Here is a 15,796-nt window from a genome sequence, read left to right as displayed (position 1 = left end):
TAAAACTAGCACTGATGGGAAAACCCGAACACAATGAAATATTATTATTTATATTAACAGCGGTAATGTTTTTGACAACCTTTTTCTGAGTCACTTTTATTCGGTTCAAAGAGCACATGTATAGACACAGTTTGACACAGCATGCATGCAGCAGACAGAAATAAAGGTGGGTGGTTTTCTAGCAAAGTGCAGATGTAGTGTTATAATAGAACATATGGCATGTTGTTGTATTTTTATAACAGTAAAACAGTCCCATGAGTGGGAAAAAGAGCTGCAAGGATCGGAAACTTACCTGACACCACGTTTAAAATGTATTTCCGTGTTTATATACAAATCACAATGTATTGGTGACAACTGAAAAACACATATTTGCATATGTTTACATGATTTCAAAAGGTGAGTCACAGATACAGTACAAATCCCTCTGCAGTTATCCGTGCAAGGTTGTTTGATCCTGTGGTCTTTGACATATTTATGAGTTCTCTGACATTTATTTCCCCCCTTGTTATGAGCCTGTTTAATCTATACCGCGTACTTACAGCGCGCTCACATTCAAAGCCACGGTGTGATTGCTCATACCAAAGCAAATAAAAGAGATGCGGAAGACAGCAGCTCTTGAATTCTATTTTTCTGACAGCACATGTTGAATGGTGGTAAGGTTTGGGGTTGAAAAGTGAAGATATATTTTGGGGGCACCGTCGTATTTAATTTCCTTTCCTTAACTCATTTGATGACTGGCTGTGAAGTGGGGCGAGAGGCGCAGTAGGGAGTGTGTCAGTTACTACCTTTGATGTTAAGCATTTGCACTTGTGCTACTTGCTCAGACCATGTGAGGCCTCTACTTTCTGTGCTATTTTTTCAGGATTTACTAGCTTTGTGTTGATTTTAAAACAGATAATTTGACATTGATACTGTATGTTTTTCTGTAGGGGGAATTTAATATGGTACAGTCAGTGTTTATGTTTGTAATCTATCCTCAGCACATGGTTGCCGTGTGAATGACATCCAACATACGATTGCCAGCATGCACCTTGACACACAAAGAGGGGAATGTGAAGGTAGATGCATCCTATAGCTGTCAAGGGCTGGATGGTAATTAAACCCCCACCAGCAGACAAACAGTATCTGTGGTTCAGTGCCAGATTTTGTTTAGCTCTTGGCTTATTATCACTGAATCGTTTTTCTCATTGAGTACCAGTTCTTGTTAGATCAGCACAACTTCATAACAAAATGAAAAATGTCCTCCCAAGCCAATTTAACATAATCTTCCCACAGTACTTTACTAATCTCCTCATAGCTGATCCGTCTTGGACAACTTATTTGGAAGAACCAGACTACACATGAGAAAAAGTTTGACTGTGAAAATGAAGTGTTGCTCTAAAAAGACTGATTCAAGAAAAACTGTAATTACATTTTATGAATTTTACATATAGACTTTGTATAAAAGTAGAAATAGAGAGGTGTGATGTTTCCCATTGGTTTAGATTGAAGCTGATTGGAAGTCCTGAGTTTCTGTTTATGGTCAGCGCCAAAGGAGTGTGAGGCGTTTCCTTTCACACTCTGGAAATATGCCCCACTAACTTGGACTTAAATGAACTCTAGTCCACTGTGAATGGCTAGCAGTACAAAATTGGGTTAATTAGCTATTAGTTAGCTAGTTTAGCTAAATTGTGTGGACAGTTTATCGTAATCAATAAACACTCAATTTACTGAAATACTGCAGGACTTGAATCCTGGAGCCAGAGAAAGCAGTAGGAGAGCCAACTGTCAAACACAGCTGTGAATCAACACCCACACTGCAGACATCAAAGCTACTATAAGTCATAACATTTTATTAATGAAGCAATAATTTTCAAAATGACCACCAACACACTTATAAGAGTGCTCGGATTTAGCAACTGAGACAATTATGACTCACCGAAAAATATGACTTACTTAGTATTTCTAGAGAGAATTTGATGCTTTTTGAATGAGAGTCAATTGGAACCAGTATCTAGTGGTCATCGGTGGCATTGAACTTTAAGATACATTTGTGTTGGCATCAGCCTCAAGTCATAGTTTGCCTCTTTTGAACTGGCCATTTGCTAAAGCCCTCCCCAAACAAAGAAATGATCAATCATAGTACATACAGCTAACTACATTTTGTTGGGTCACAAGTAGTCAAAAAATAAAAATAAAGCTGTGGTGCATTCACCATGTAGTATTTCACAACTATGTGGGAGATGCTTCTAACCTCATTCTTTTAACACAATGTAATATATGTAGCCATAAAATGCATATTTAAGACCCCTTTTATAGGCTACTAGTTTTAAACGAATCAGCTGGCAAAAGGTCAATTGGGAAATGATCACTAAATCATATTGGCACTATAAACATCCCAATACAATTACCAAATATACTAGAGTTAAATTATGAAGGAATGGTTTCCTTTTCTTTTCCTTTCTGTCAAACATAAAGATGGTTGATGGAAGCCTTTAAGTCATGGTATTAAATGAAGGTAAATTATACTGTATCTGTTTAAGTCATTTAGGTAAACGGAAACCTCTCTCATTGAAAAATCATGAAATGAAACATATGCCATAGACCCTTATAAAATATATGCATATACACTGTCACCTTTTCATTCTTAAACAAAGTCAACCATGTGTAGCCTTTATATTGACAGTGACAGATGTATTCCCAATAAAAATTAGACAAGCTACATCAATTTTGCAAGAACCTGCACATCCTTGAGTTTGAAGACACATTGACAGATTTTGACAAAACACACCGTTGAAGTCTTAAATAGCTTTAGCCTTATATTTGCTATTCGTGTCATGCAAAAAATATTTTTTGAACTCAGAAATTCTCATCTTTCGCAAAGGCGCTATGGTGTTTACAATCATACGATAGAGTGCAGCTAATCAAAGAAGAAAGGGCATGGTTTGAGGTTAGCAGGAAGCAACTCTAAAAGACATTACCGGTAGAAGATGGTTTTGGGGAGTAGAGTGCTTTATAACTGTAAAACAATGTCAGATCATATCTCTGATGCTCTCATCTCTCTTCTTGAACTTTTAGTTAACAGCAGCAAACTTGTGTGATTGTCTATGAAGAACACGTTTGCTTCAGAGAGCTCTTTGGTTGGTTTAATGTTTTTTTTTCTTCTTTCTTTTTAACCCTTTTTCGTGAGGATGAAAGATAACAGATCTGATGTAAAAAGAGACTTGCTTGAGAGACAAGTGTAATTATTAATTATTTAACTGCTGATGTAAGTTCATGTAAATGTTTAAACACATTTATTTATTCAGCAGGCCAGCAGGCAGCTTGTATACAGCAATGTTTATCTCTGAGTAAAGGAGAGAATTGTGAAATGATGCCTATCCCAAGTAAATACCATTGCTGGACATTTACCACATGAAGGAAACACTGTAACGAGGATTTCAATGTCCCCAGCTGCTTTTAATGTGTGTGAGAGCAGATGATGACTCATTGCTCGTGGGTGAAGTGCTTTTGAGGCCACTTCTTTTCTGCTGTTGCATGAGGATCTATGGTCATAAAATAACCAAAAATCCAGACAATGAGACCATCTGATATAAAACAAACCTACAGCGACTGCCTCCTACCAGGAAGAATGTTGTAATGAATATTGTAGTAAAATAATATATTTTGTAGATGCTACCACTCAAGAGTCATCCACAAATTTTGAGTTAATTTTTATGACACTCATCTCTACCTGGCTGCTAAACTGACTACAAATGACCTAATTCCTTAAACTCAGAGTTGCATTGGTTAACATGTTGGATTTTCATGAGTGCTCTGCTCTCCTCTGTGCTTTTAATGGGGTATTTCACCAATCTCAAAATTCACTTGGTAGAGAGATCAATAAAGACACAGTTCTCTGCTTCTTTGACCTTCCACAACATACGGTACATCTGAATTTGATATGTCAAAAAAGGCAAATGGCTGACTACAAATCTAGTAAAATATTGAATTGGGTTAAGGCTCAAGGTTAAAATCAATGGATGAACTGGTATCTGGCCATGCAACAAAAAGAGAACCATACAATAAAAACATATTGACTTCGCAATGATTAAAGCGCATGTTGGAATTAAAGGAACAGCTTGACATTTTGGGAAATACGGAAATAAGCTTTTTGTTGAAGATTGATGCCACGCTCATATTTATCTGTTAAATTTGAACCTACAGGTATATAGCTTCGCACAAAGAGTCTATAAGCAGGGGAAAACAACCTGGCACTGTCCAAGGATAAAAAGACTACCAGCGAGACTCTAAAACTCACTGATGATCATGTTATAGGCTCTACTGTGTTTAATTTGTACAAGAATGAAGATCTCAGCCAAGTAATGATCTGTGACAATAGTCCTTGTAAAATCACAGCTTGATGCATTTTGTATGGATTAACAAACTAGATATAATGACTGAATTAGTGGAAGAGGTGCTGATGTCAACTGCGTTTACCTTTGGACTAAACTAAGCTAATTGTGTTTCAAATGTTTACAACTCTGATGCTCCTGTGAAAAAAAAATCACAAACCAAGTCCTTTTCCAAGGAGTACTTAATTTATTGTTTTCTGAACTGTTGCACTAAGCAATGTGCAACATTGCAAAAATATTCACGAGTAGCTCCTCCATTCCCAATATGCACACTGTACAATAGAATCTACTTAAAAATTGGAGACATTTCAGTATTCTTTCTATTCTTTCCCTTTCAAATACTGTATATTTTATTGTGTAATAATGTTAATGTGAATATAATGTGTACCTGGGACATGTCTAAGCCTGATCCCTGATTGGCTCTTCAAAGTTGATGAAAACAACTTATATACATTTGTGATACCATATGTCATGTCAGTACAATATTTGCAATACAAAGAGTTTTGTTACATTTTGGTACCAGGAACCAGAGTGTCTATGATACACCCTGACACTAAGACAGTGGATGTCTGACCGTTTGATAATGAGGAGATAAAGGACAAACAGAGAAGCCAGAGAAACAGAGAGGTAGGCACTCTAAGAATCCCGAACCAAGGTTGTGTGCTTTTGAAGCCTGACTTGAACCCCACTGAGGCCAAGAGGACTAATTGTTAATTAAGCTGGGCTGATGAAAAAGAGCTCAAGTGTAAATGAATGTGTCAGTCTGGAGGAACACTCAGACACACCTTTTACCCCCACAAAGGAAAATCAGCATTATTTTAAATTTGACAATGCACTCCAACAGTTCTGCTGGTTATTATTCATAGTAAAATTAAAGTTTGGATGTTGCTGGTAAAAAAAAAAAAAGAGAGAGAGAGAGACGTGGGGGAAAAATTAAAGACAAAAATCACAAAGTAGTGGGAGGAACACTGGGTATAAATCATGGCAGACTAAAGAAGAAGTCTTTTGGTGGAGATGTGTGTGTGTGTGTGTGTGTGTGTGTGTGTGTGTGTGTGTGTGTGTGTGTGTGTGTCAGTGTACTGTGGTGGTAAAATAAATTGTACCTTAAGGCAAAAGTAAGAAAGAGTGATGAATATGAAAGGATCTCACTGACTTTTTTGAAGTACAAGTAAAAAATGACCACAGCCAACCCTTTTATTAACAAAATCCTCCCAGACTTTTCTGCTGTTCAGCTGTTTTATCAATGACTTAATCCCAGTCATCTAGCCTTTGCCTGTTCCTGTGGCCTGGGGGCAGGACTGAGGCAGGTTTAAAGCAATGTCCCTGAGGCTGGCTCTCTCTTCCCTGATCTCCTGTATCTCCTTTTCAACGAGGGACAGCTGGTTCTTTTGCTCCTTAGCAGCCGAATGCAGTTTTTGGATTTTGGAGCCCAAAGCTGGGCTGTCCACAGACACGCGGAGCATGCTCAGACGGCGCGCTGTCTCGTTCAGGATCCGATCGAAGCGCTCCAGAGGCACATTCCCATCTGGTACCGACATGCAAGAGGGAGGACAGATGGAGAGAGAGAGGAGAGCACAAACAGGCGCTTCAAAAGTTTGTGTTTCTCAGATCATGGTTCGTAAATGGCAGTCACACATCAGTAGTTTGAATGTTGGATCAGTCTGCATGAACACCTAATTACAGTGATTTGGCCACTATCCTCTGAAGCATGATTACATATTGATCACAAAGTGCCAGATCCTAGCCTTTCTACAGCAGTTAATTCAATAAATTGTACAATACATTAGGTAAAAGTAAAAAGTTGTGGGTTTACATGAATAAGTCAGAAAATACACAGCTCAACTAGTTTAACTCACTAAACTGTACCCACAAGAAAATGCTACTGGGCTCTGTGAACAGCAGTTAGTCTTGCTTTACTGTGGGGATAAAAATCTGGGAAATATTTCCATGTTAAATGAGGCATTAAAAAGCACAGAGCTCTTTAGTGATCTGACATTTCAGCTGTAATGAAGATTTATGAGTTTTATAGACACGGAAGACTAAAAAGTAGCCACGGTGAAAATCATCTAGAAGACAGTGACTTACCGATCTTGCCGATTAGCTCATTTAACGTCATTGAATAGGACTCCAACTGGAGCTTGGCTGCCTCCATGTGTTCTTTTATGTTTGTAAGGGTCACCTCAGGCTGGAAATAAAAAGAAGAAGAATCTTTCAAGCTGCACAGAGGGAGCTCAGATAAATATGAATAGATTCTGCTGTTCAAACATGTATATGACTGTGTTAAGTACCTCTGAGGTGATCTGGGAGTTTGTTCCGTTAGTTAGCATCTTCTCCTGTTCAGCCAACTGATGGAAAACAGAGTCTATATCGGAGCTCAGGTGACCAAATGAAGTCTTTGTATGCTTGGCCTTAGTCAGAATGTCTTTTGTTTCCTGAAAACAAACAAAAGATGAAAACAGAATTGAAAAAAAAAGCCAAGGCAATAACTGACTATTGAAGATATGCTGATTATTAGCATACTATTAGGATACCACTAAAAGATCATTTCAGTGTGTTTCATTCAGGTGTATTTTCTATAAATGTGGCTATTGTGGCTCTAGAGTGTATGGGTCATGCTAACTTTGTAACCGCCAGCTCCATTGTAGAGATTCCGGGAAAGAAAGTATATCGGGCCTCTGAGCCTCCTGCAGCTTTCCATATAAACATGACTTTTACATGAATCATTTCAAATGCTTGAGTCAGACCAAAGTAAACAAAGAAACTAGCCACCTGGAACGGCCATTATGGCTGACTGCAGTGGGATCTGTATCTCACAGGCAACTTGTGTGTCAATTTACAAGTGAGCTTTCCATTTAGAGTGAGTTCATGCTGGAAAAATAGACAAGATAAAATGCTGAGCCTGGAAGTTCCCTATTTGCAAGAGTGAAATGATGGAACTGGAAAATCTACAGATAGTTTCCACAGATGAAATACACTACGGTTGAAATAAATAATAATAAAAGTGTAAACCTGATGTTGGCACAACATGAAAATTCATCGAATTCATTAGGACTCATCCTTTTCCAAGAGTTTTTGAGACAGTCAGTTTACATCAAAGTGGTGGACCAACTGACAATACACCCATACTATACCTTTGCTACAGCATTTGCAGTGTGTTCTGCCTCCTTCGAGATGTTTTTGGAGAGGCTGGAGTTCTCCAGAGCTGGTTTCAGTGTCTTATTACTCTGTGAGACCTTTTTCTTCACAAGAGGTAGAACCTTTTCCTGAATTAATTTCTCCTTCTTCATCGCATGCTTTGTCTGGTTCTGCCGATGGGTGGTCCACTCCTTCACCATGTCTGAGTGGAGATTCAGAGCAAAGTAAGTTGTAGGATTAAGATGGCTTCAAGGTTGTTTTAATTTCTAAAAAAAGTTAAATTCAAATGAGTCGTTTACTAGCTGAATTTCATGAGAAATGTATTCTGCTGATTCCTTTTAACTTTACTATATCAGTGAAAGTCAGAGGAGACAAAATCACTAAAGATTTCCTTTATAAATCATAAACAGCCAACGTTTTCATTTGGGAATGCTGTAAAAACTTTCAATGCTTTCTACATTTTCCACGTAAGCTGCTGCTGCTGATCCATGACAAGCGAGTCAAAACATTACAATGACAATGACATCATTATCGTAATACTTGAGTCTGTAGCTCTTATGTTTGTTTTCATTCTCACTACTTGACATTTCAATTTGAGGAGAATAATGCTGTTGGATGGTGAACAAAATAACAATGCTAGACAGAAAGAAAGAGGGAGAGGGTGAAATGAGAAACAAGATAGATAGAAAAATAAATAGACTCACTTTCTAGTTCTCTGTGCAGGGTGATGGTCTCTGATTCCACCTCCTTACCTGACACCACAGACGACAAAGCAATGGCCTTTGCCCCTTGAGCGCGAGCTTGAAGCTGGAGAAAGAAAATTGTGTATTAGAAGTATGCAGGTATCAACACGTATCAAAGTCTAGTGTAAACTGGTAGGATGACAGCACCTGGTCAGTTCAAAACCAATAAACATTCAACATATGTGGGCATAAAAGCACATGCTGCAGTATATGTAGACTTGTGAAAATGCCTGAATAGCGGCTCAGTAGAAATATTTTTAATTGGGACATTTTGGCTGTGGATTAGTGAAGTGAAATCCTTATTTTTTATGACTGATATCTAAAAAACAGATAACAGGAAAATATCGAGAGCTGTAACAATTTGTTGATTTATCGATTAGTCGATGGACAAAAACGTTAATCAGCAACTATTTTCATTATTGAGTAATCAGTTTTGTCATTTTTTGAGGAAAATGCACATTTGATGGTTGCAGCTTCTTAGATGTGATGATTTGAAGCTTTTTCTTTGCTCTTTTTGAAGCTTCTTTTTCAACAAAACAAGACATTTGAACATTATAAGGTTCATGTTTCAGTACATTTCGACATTATAGACAAATCTATCAATTGAGAGAATAATCATCAGACTAATCAATAGTGAAAATAACTGTTAGTTACAGTAACTGTTCCAGATGTATAAAGAAAGATGGTTTGTTGAAACCCTTTTGTGTGTCTGATTTTGACTTATTTATTATTTCTATTATTTATTTGTGTTGAGCATAAAACTGAAGAAAAAGTTATTTGTTTGCAGTCCAATGTAGGAAGTTTTTGTCAAGACACTATGAAAAAATCAACTGTAGTCACCTCAGCCATGTCATTCACAGTCTCCAGGTTCTTATTGACAGTCTGTATTAGAGGCTCCATCTCATCTCTGGTTTTGCCAATGCGATCGTCTTTGCTCTGAATGTGCCGGTCCAGCTCTTCTGTCTCTTTTAGCAAGTTCGCGCCCCACTAAACAGGAAGAAGGAAAACACAATTATAATGCTTTGTTTAAAAGAACTCCCATTTTGCAAATGGTTCGGTTCTTTATTTTGCTATTTATAGAGGACACATTAGGCTGTTTTTATGTCATTTTTATAGTGTTTTGTCTACTCAGAAACTGTAGCCTATGCTGCAGTGGTTAATCGCCCTCCTCTGAAAGAACATGTACCCCCATGAGCAGCAAATCCTGCCAGAATCTTTTCTCCTGTGCCTACTCAGTGTACCTCTCTGCTTGCCAAATGTTAAAACAAGAATAAAAAAGGAAGTGGAGTTAACTGCCCACCCTTTGAATATGAGAGATACTGTTGTGTCTATATGAGCCTTGTTAAATGAGCTGAAATGGTTTCTTATATAAGATGTGCAGCTATCATGTTTGCTCTAATTTGACAAAATTATTTACTCATTGGTCTATAATGCAGCATAATCATGCTTCAAATTCCATTTGTAACCTGCAGGTGCTGTCCAAACTGACCTCTGTTGCGTTGCTGGCTGGATGTGTTTGGTTGAGCTGTATTTGGTCAGGCTCTGGTGATGGGCTGGCATCTGTCAGAGCCAGCTGATGTAAAGATGATGTGATGTTACCCAGGGCAAGCTCGAAACTAGCAGCTTCCTCGTCCAGTGCCAGCTGTTGGGCAATGGTATCATTCACCTGCGCAGTCAGGTTCTCCTTCTGCTGCTGCATTTGTGCTATTCTGAGATGAAAGAGGTGGAAAAAGACAGTAGGGAGAACAACGTAACATATATTATTCTAAAACTATGTCGCTATTACTATCAGAAATGGAGTTTATTATTATTTATTATTTGATTTATTAGCTGTGAGATAGTAAAAACATAAATATGCTGCAAACTCATTAGAGCCTCGCATATATTTCAAAACATTCTGCACATTCAGTTTCATATCTTAGATGGAAGAATGTATCATGCTGTGTCAAACTGCAATCAATATAAATATGTGAATACGACAGTGTGGCTTGTCGAGGGAGTAAAGAGGGGTAAAGAGAAGGTGACATTGTGCAAAGAAAGCAGGATGGATTCAGAGAGGTGTTAGACACAGTGGAGTGCCATCTTTATCACCTCCACAGTTGTAATGATATCCAATCTGTTTTGCCTCAACAGAGCAGATACAAAAATCACAGTATGCATCACTGTAGTTTTTTCTACTCCACATATAGTTGTCTTGGATTGCTCAAAAAAATATTGATAATTAATTTAATATGTTTGGTAGCCCACTGCTGTAATATTGCGCTTTGAAGTATTCTCTATCCTCTACACATGGCTATTATAAAAAACGCCCCACACCTAAATGGCAAATAGGTTATTTGTAAGAGTCTTTTAAGACAACTTACATGATAAAATTATGGTTAAAGGAATAGTTTTTTGAGAGTTTCAGAGAGTTTGATGACAAGATGGATACCACTCTCATCTCTGTATGCTGCATATGAAGCTTGAGCCAGCAGATGGTTAACTTAGCAGAAAGACTGGAAGTAGAGGAAAGTGAAGAAATAGTTACAGCACGCAGAACCACACAAGATTTGTTTTTTTTTAAACATTTGGACAGCTTCTTCCAATCTTAGTATCTTAGTTTTGACTTTTCACTTGAATGTCTGAGCTTCACTGTGCAGAATGATGTATGTGCAGAGTTTGACGGCACAAGGCTGTTTTCACATTGGGCTGCTGAAGGGGGAAAGTTTCTCTGTGCTCACCTTTAATTTCATTTTAATGTGTGTATTTATGAGCAGAATTTGTGACATAACAACTGGTTTGGAAGCCAGTTGTCACCCTGTATGCAACATACACATGTGCGATATAATAAATTGAAGCCTCTAGTGCACATACACTGAGAAGATTTCATTTTAAGAATTATTTATCAGGTAATTGAAATGTTTGTGGAGAAAACATCTTAGACTCTAATTATTATTCCAAGACAAATATTTTTCATATGTCCTAAAAATATGTCTGGAGAGGATCTTTAAGCTAAGCTGTCTTACTGGCTGTAGTTTCATTAGAGAGTAGTATCAATTGTTTCATCTAAGCACTTTTTAAGTAAAGGCAACTAAAACTGCTTATTTGAAGATGGGGAAAGTTCAGCTGTTTCGTCAACTGAATGTGGTTTCAATAAATAAGCAATTGTGGAATTTCCCCTAGTCACTAGTTACACAAGAAGTCAAAGAACAAACAAGCAAAATCACAGTGAAGAGTCTCAACTACTGTTAAAGAAACCAGTCTTAAATGAGGCCTTGTAACATGGGCCTGTTGTTAGTGACTGGTTGAATACTTTTGTCATTTTTGACACTGGATAGCTGTCCCGCCCATAGAACACATGTGATCTCCTTAAGTACTAACACATTGGGAAATATGTGTGGAGAAATACAATTTTATGCTGCCCATCTGTGCATAAACTGCTCAGTTCATATCCTATAAAGTGACACACACACACACACACACACACACACACACACACACACACACACACACACACACACACATATGCTCAAACGCTGTCGTACGGCCGTGCTCCAAAGATTAACAGAACTCTCCTGAACCAAGCTGTCTACTGTTAGAAGAGGGTAATCAATTCTGAGTTCCTCGCTTCTTGCTCTCATCATGGCCACCGGAGGGCTTTTTGCATCATTCTGTCTAGCATTCAGGATAATCCTCAGAGCAATCACACGCTAGGAGATGCAGCGAGCGTGCGGCAAATCCAAGAAAGCAATAGGCTTACAGTGGAGAGAAGCCGTCCCCCTGTGGCTAAATGTCTTACTCCTATACTACAGTGTGCTTTAAAAGGCCGCTGTGAAGTCGAGGACCTTGAGCTGTAATACAGGGATAGGTGTACTTTGTTAGAAATATGCAGAAAAAAGCCCAATAATCCCGGGAGTCATGCAGCTTGCTGGGATTTTGCAATAAAGGATGCTTTATGTGAATGGGAGACATTCTTTTTGTTTGTGCTTGTCTGCGTGGGTGTGTGTTTGGGTTGGTTTTTTTGTGCTCACTGCTCCGTTAGTTTCCTGATGTACTCCTCTGTGGAGTTGTCCTGCAGTAGATCCATCAGGAAACTGAAGGTCTGCTCTGAGGCTTTTACCGCCCTGCTGGCTATGGCCTCAATGTGGTCCGCCGTTTCTCTGTGACTAAGAAGGAGTGTAGAAGGAAGACAAAATGAAAGGAGGAGGGGAATGGAGAAAGTGAGTAACATAGAATAACAGACCATTACAACTGCCTGAGGAGCGATGAAATGGATTTTGGCATCGATGACTTCCTCTCACTGGCTCTCCAGTCCAGATTTCTGTAACTACCGCATAATAGCGCTGCATACACTGAGCAGCCGAGTGCATCGATTCACAGAGGCCTAACCACAATGTAAGTGACAAGCTAAAAGATGGAAGCCAGAAGATATGATATTCCAGAGATTACTTCAGTAGTCTTTGCATATAATTGGCCACTAAAAATCCACTGACCTGACTTACCTTTTCATTAGCACCTGTGACTCATTGACCATGATGTTCCATTTGTTAGATCCTGAAGCCAACTCAAAAGGAATGATCTAGGAAAAAGAAAGAGAGAGAAAGCAACATGCTGAGCAGGTCTAAAAAAACTATGGTTCTGGCCTTGAAGAGACTTGAAACTGTATTGACATGCTTAATTGAATCACATGAACTGAAGTCTCCATTTAATGAATAAGGATTTCCACTCTACAGCTCATTTAAGAGCTTTTTGGATCAAGGGCTGTTTGCTCAGTGAAATCTGGATCAGTATGAATGCTGATTTAAAAAGCAGTCATGGGTCTGCCTCAGAATTGTGGTCTGAGGTATGCTTGAAATGTATTTGCAAATAATGAAACTCATCTAATGAACCACTACATTTAAGCATATGTATTCAGAAAGGTTCAAAGCAGGTGCAAATGGGAAAAATCACCTCCCGAAATAAATCCCCTGAAGTTTTGTCTTGATAAATAGAATGTGTATTCAGCTGAATGCAGAATCCTTCCCCGAGTGACATTTAATTTGAGAAAATGCAAATAAAAATGGGAAAAGAGAATCAACAATTGACACACTAGTGTTATTTTCTTCATTTTGGGGGGCTGCTCTGCTTATTAATATGGAATTAAATTGCTGCTGCTTCAGGCTTACCCAAGTGATAAGGGCTAGGGAGGTACACTATGTCTGCACACACACACACACACACACACACACACACACACACACACACACACACACACACACACACACACACACACACACACACACACACACACACACACACACACACACACACACACACACACACACACACACACACACACACACACACAAATCAGAAATAGAAAGCTATATATTGGCAAAACAAGCTTTCTCATCTCCTCAAACCTGAATAACGTGGCAGCAGTATCCATAATAGATTCCTGTGAGCACTTGGAGAGACAGTGAAAAGCCTTGCGGTGCGTAAAGAACAAGTTGTTAATTTTAGCCACTTGCCACTCAGAAGGAGGAGGGTGGAGTCGTGGGGGTGGGGGGGTTGGGGTAAGAAATATTGTTTTGCTTTGGGGGATCTTAGTGGATCTATACAGAGGCGCTCCACCAAGAGTAGTAAACTGCAGCTTCCCATAATAAGGACAAGAAATCAATTGTGTTACATACAATATCAGCATGCTTGAGGAATGGGTAAACAACTGCTATATCGCCATACAGAGCACTTTATGCAATGAGATATGCCGAAAATACACAGAACACATGTGGACTTTGGGGATATGGTACATTTAATTTGCCTACCATGTTGTCCAGGTCCAGCGTTGCCTGCTTTAGCCGTGTCTGAGATGCTCTGATCACGAGCACAGTCTCTGTGAAGGTTTGACAGACACCACTGCTCCCCTCATCCTTCCTCCTCTCCATCCCCTCTTCCTTTCTCATGCTGATGCTGCAGTTCAAAGTAGATGTAATGCCATCCAACTGGGCTAAGAGTGTGCCTGTAGAAGCTTCCAGCAAGGAAAATTGTTTTATGAAGGCCTCCCGTGCCTCTGAAAGAACAAAGAGAATAAAGCAAATAAAACCATATTAAGTCCTTTACAGATTACTTCAACAGGCATGTTATTCCTCCAACTCTTTGTTGATAGAGAGCTGTACTTCAGCACTCTGCCATTTACTGTGTGGATTTAGACTCTTTTCCTGCCTGCCTATCTGTTTGTAGTCAGACACACCATAAACAAACAGAATCCTGTCCAGATGTTAACGCATTTTTCACAGTCTCACTTTGTATTCTACGCTATTTCTAGTATAACTGGTGGCACAGCCAGTCTGGAGCTAAGAACAATTTGTACAGTATGTCTGAATGTTTATTGCCCCGATAGTTTGCTTGTCTATCTGTCCTATAAAATGACTGATAACAAGTGTGTGTGTTCCAGTGTGTGCTGTTTTGCCTCATTGTGCCCACACAGTGAGCCTGTCGCTCCCACATACTCATTAAATCATTATTGGGCCACCCAAGTGTCTTAAAGAGCATGGCTGGTAACTGTGTGTGCATGTGTGTGTGATGAGAGGAGGATTTTTATCGTGATTGCAACTATAATCATAATAAACAAGGGATTAGAGATGCACCGCCTGTCATATAAATAGGTATTAAGTTGGTCACACGGCGCCTTGTTCTATATTGTTATAATTTGTCTCCATTTGGCCTGTGCAGCTGAGCCTGTAACCCCTTTCCCCTCCAAAGATAATGAGGATATATCAGCATTGTGTTAAAGTAATTGGGAGAGGTTTGTATTGTTGCCTGCTTCCTGATTTAATCGCTTTATTTTGTTTTATCTGCAACAGCGTCACACCAAGGAGACACAGACAGAGCAACGGCCCGTTTGCTTAACGCTGGGGGCAGTTTCATGTCAAACTTCTTTGCCATGCATGCTGGTCTTGTATGTCCTGATATGGCATGTAATCATCTTGCAGCCAAAATAGGACACAATAGTTACAATGGTGCACAAGTGAGCTTTACGCTTCACAAAGCAAGGGCTGCTGGATGTCTCACAGTGGGGCATGACCATGAAAGAAACATTAAAGGTAGTGACAGACCAAGTGGAATTATATCGGCTTCTCGCTGATGTTACCTTGGAAGGCCAGAAAATCCTCCAGAGCATTTGGTAGAGTATCCTCCCCCTGGTGCTCATGCCCATAAAGCTTGCCCATGTGATTCTTCAGCAGGTGGTGCTGCTTCCCAAATCTACCTCGGCAATCAAAGTGAGCCAGGAGCTTCTCCAAATCCTGCAGACGAGTCCTCAGCTTTTCTGCCTGTAAGAGTGCAGAGATTTATCACTCACAGTGTCAATGAGAATAAAGATTTAGGAAGACCAAAAGGAAAAGACAAAAACAACATAGGGCTGCAACAACAAATACCAAAATAAAATATCTATTCATCAAGATCTGTATTTATTTATTCATACACAAGGATTGTGATAAAACTCTGATTCTTGGTACACCCTAACATCATTCTATTATATATCATATTTCAACAAAAGCAATGAATAAATGAATACCAACAACAAGA

General features: G+C 39.1%; 1 protein-coding gene across 1 annotated transcript in view; it reads right to left on the bottom strand.

Moving 5' to 3' along the window:
* Nucleotides 1-5,552: 5,552 nt before the first annotated feature.
* lamc3 (laminin, gamma 3) overlaps nt 5,553-15,796 on the bottom strand; it is a 111,333-nt gene continuing 101,089 nt past the window's right edge. Inside the window, exons 18-28 of the mRNA XM_062434478.1 lie at nt 15,360-15,540; nt 14,035-14,279; nt 12,733-12,809; nt 12,262-12,396; nt 9,741-9,960; nt 9,092-9,238; nt 8,213-8,315; nt 7,505-7,710; nt 6,662-6,805; nt 6,459-6,558; nt 5,553-5,898 (exon numbers count right to left, since the gene is read on the bottom strand). Coding sequence (XP_062290462.1) covers nt 5,636-5,898; nt 6,459-6,558; nt 6,662-6,805; nt 7,505-7,710; nt 8,213-8,315; nt 9,092-9,238; nt 9,741-9,960; nt 12,262-12,396; nt 12,733-12,809; nt 14,035-14,279; nt 15,360-15,540 — 1,821 coding nt within the window. The 3' untranslated portion in view covers nt 5,553-5,635. The remainder of the gene's footprint in view (nt 5,899-6,458; nt 6,559-6,661; nt 6,806-7,504; nt 7,711-8,212; nt 8,316-9,091; nt 9,239-9,740; nt 9,961-12,261; nt 12,397-12,732; nt 12,810-14,034; nt 14,280-15,359; nt 15,541-15,796) is intronic.

This window comes from Scomber scombrus, chromosome 15, assembly GCF_963691925.1.
Source record: "Scomber scombrus chromosome 15, fScoSco1.1, whole genome shotgun sequence".
NCBI lineage: Eukaryota > Metazoa > Chordata > Actinopteri > Scombriformes > Scombridae > Scomber > Scomber scombrus.
The sequence above is the reverse complement of the archived record's forward strand: the minus strand, read 5'-3'. Positions and strand labels throughout refer to the sequence as shown.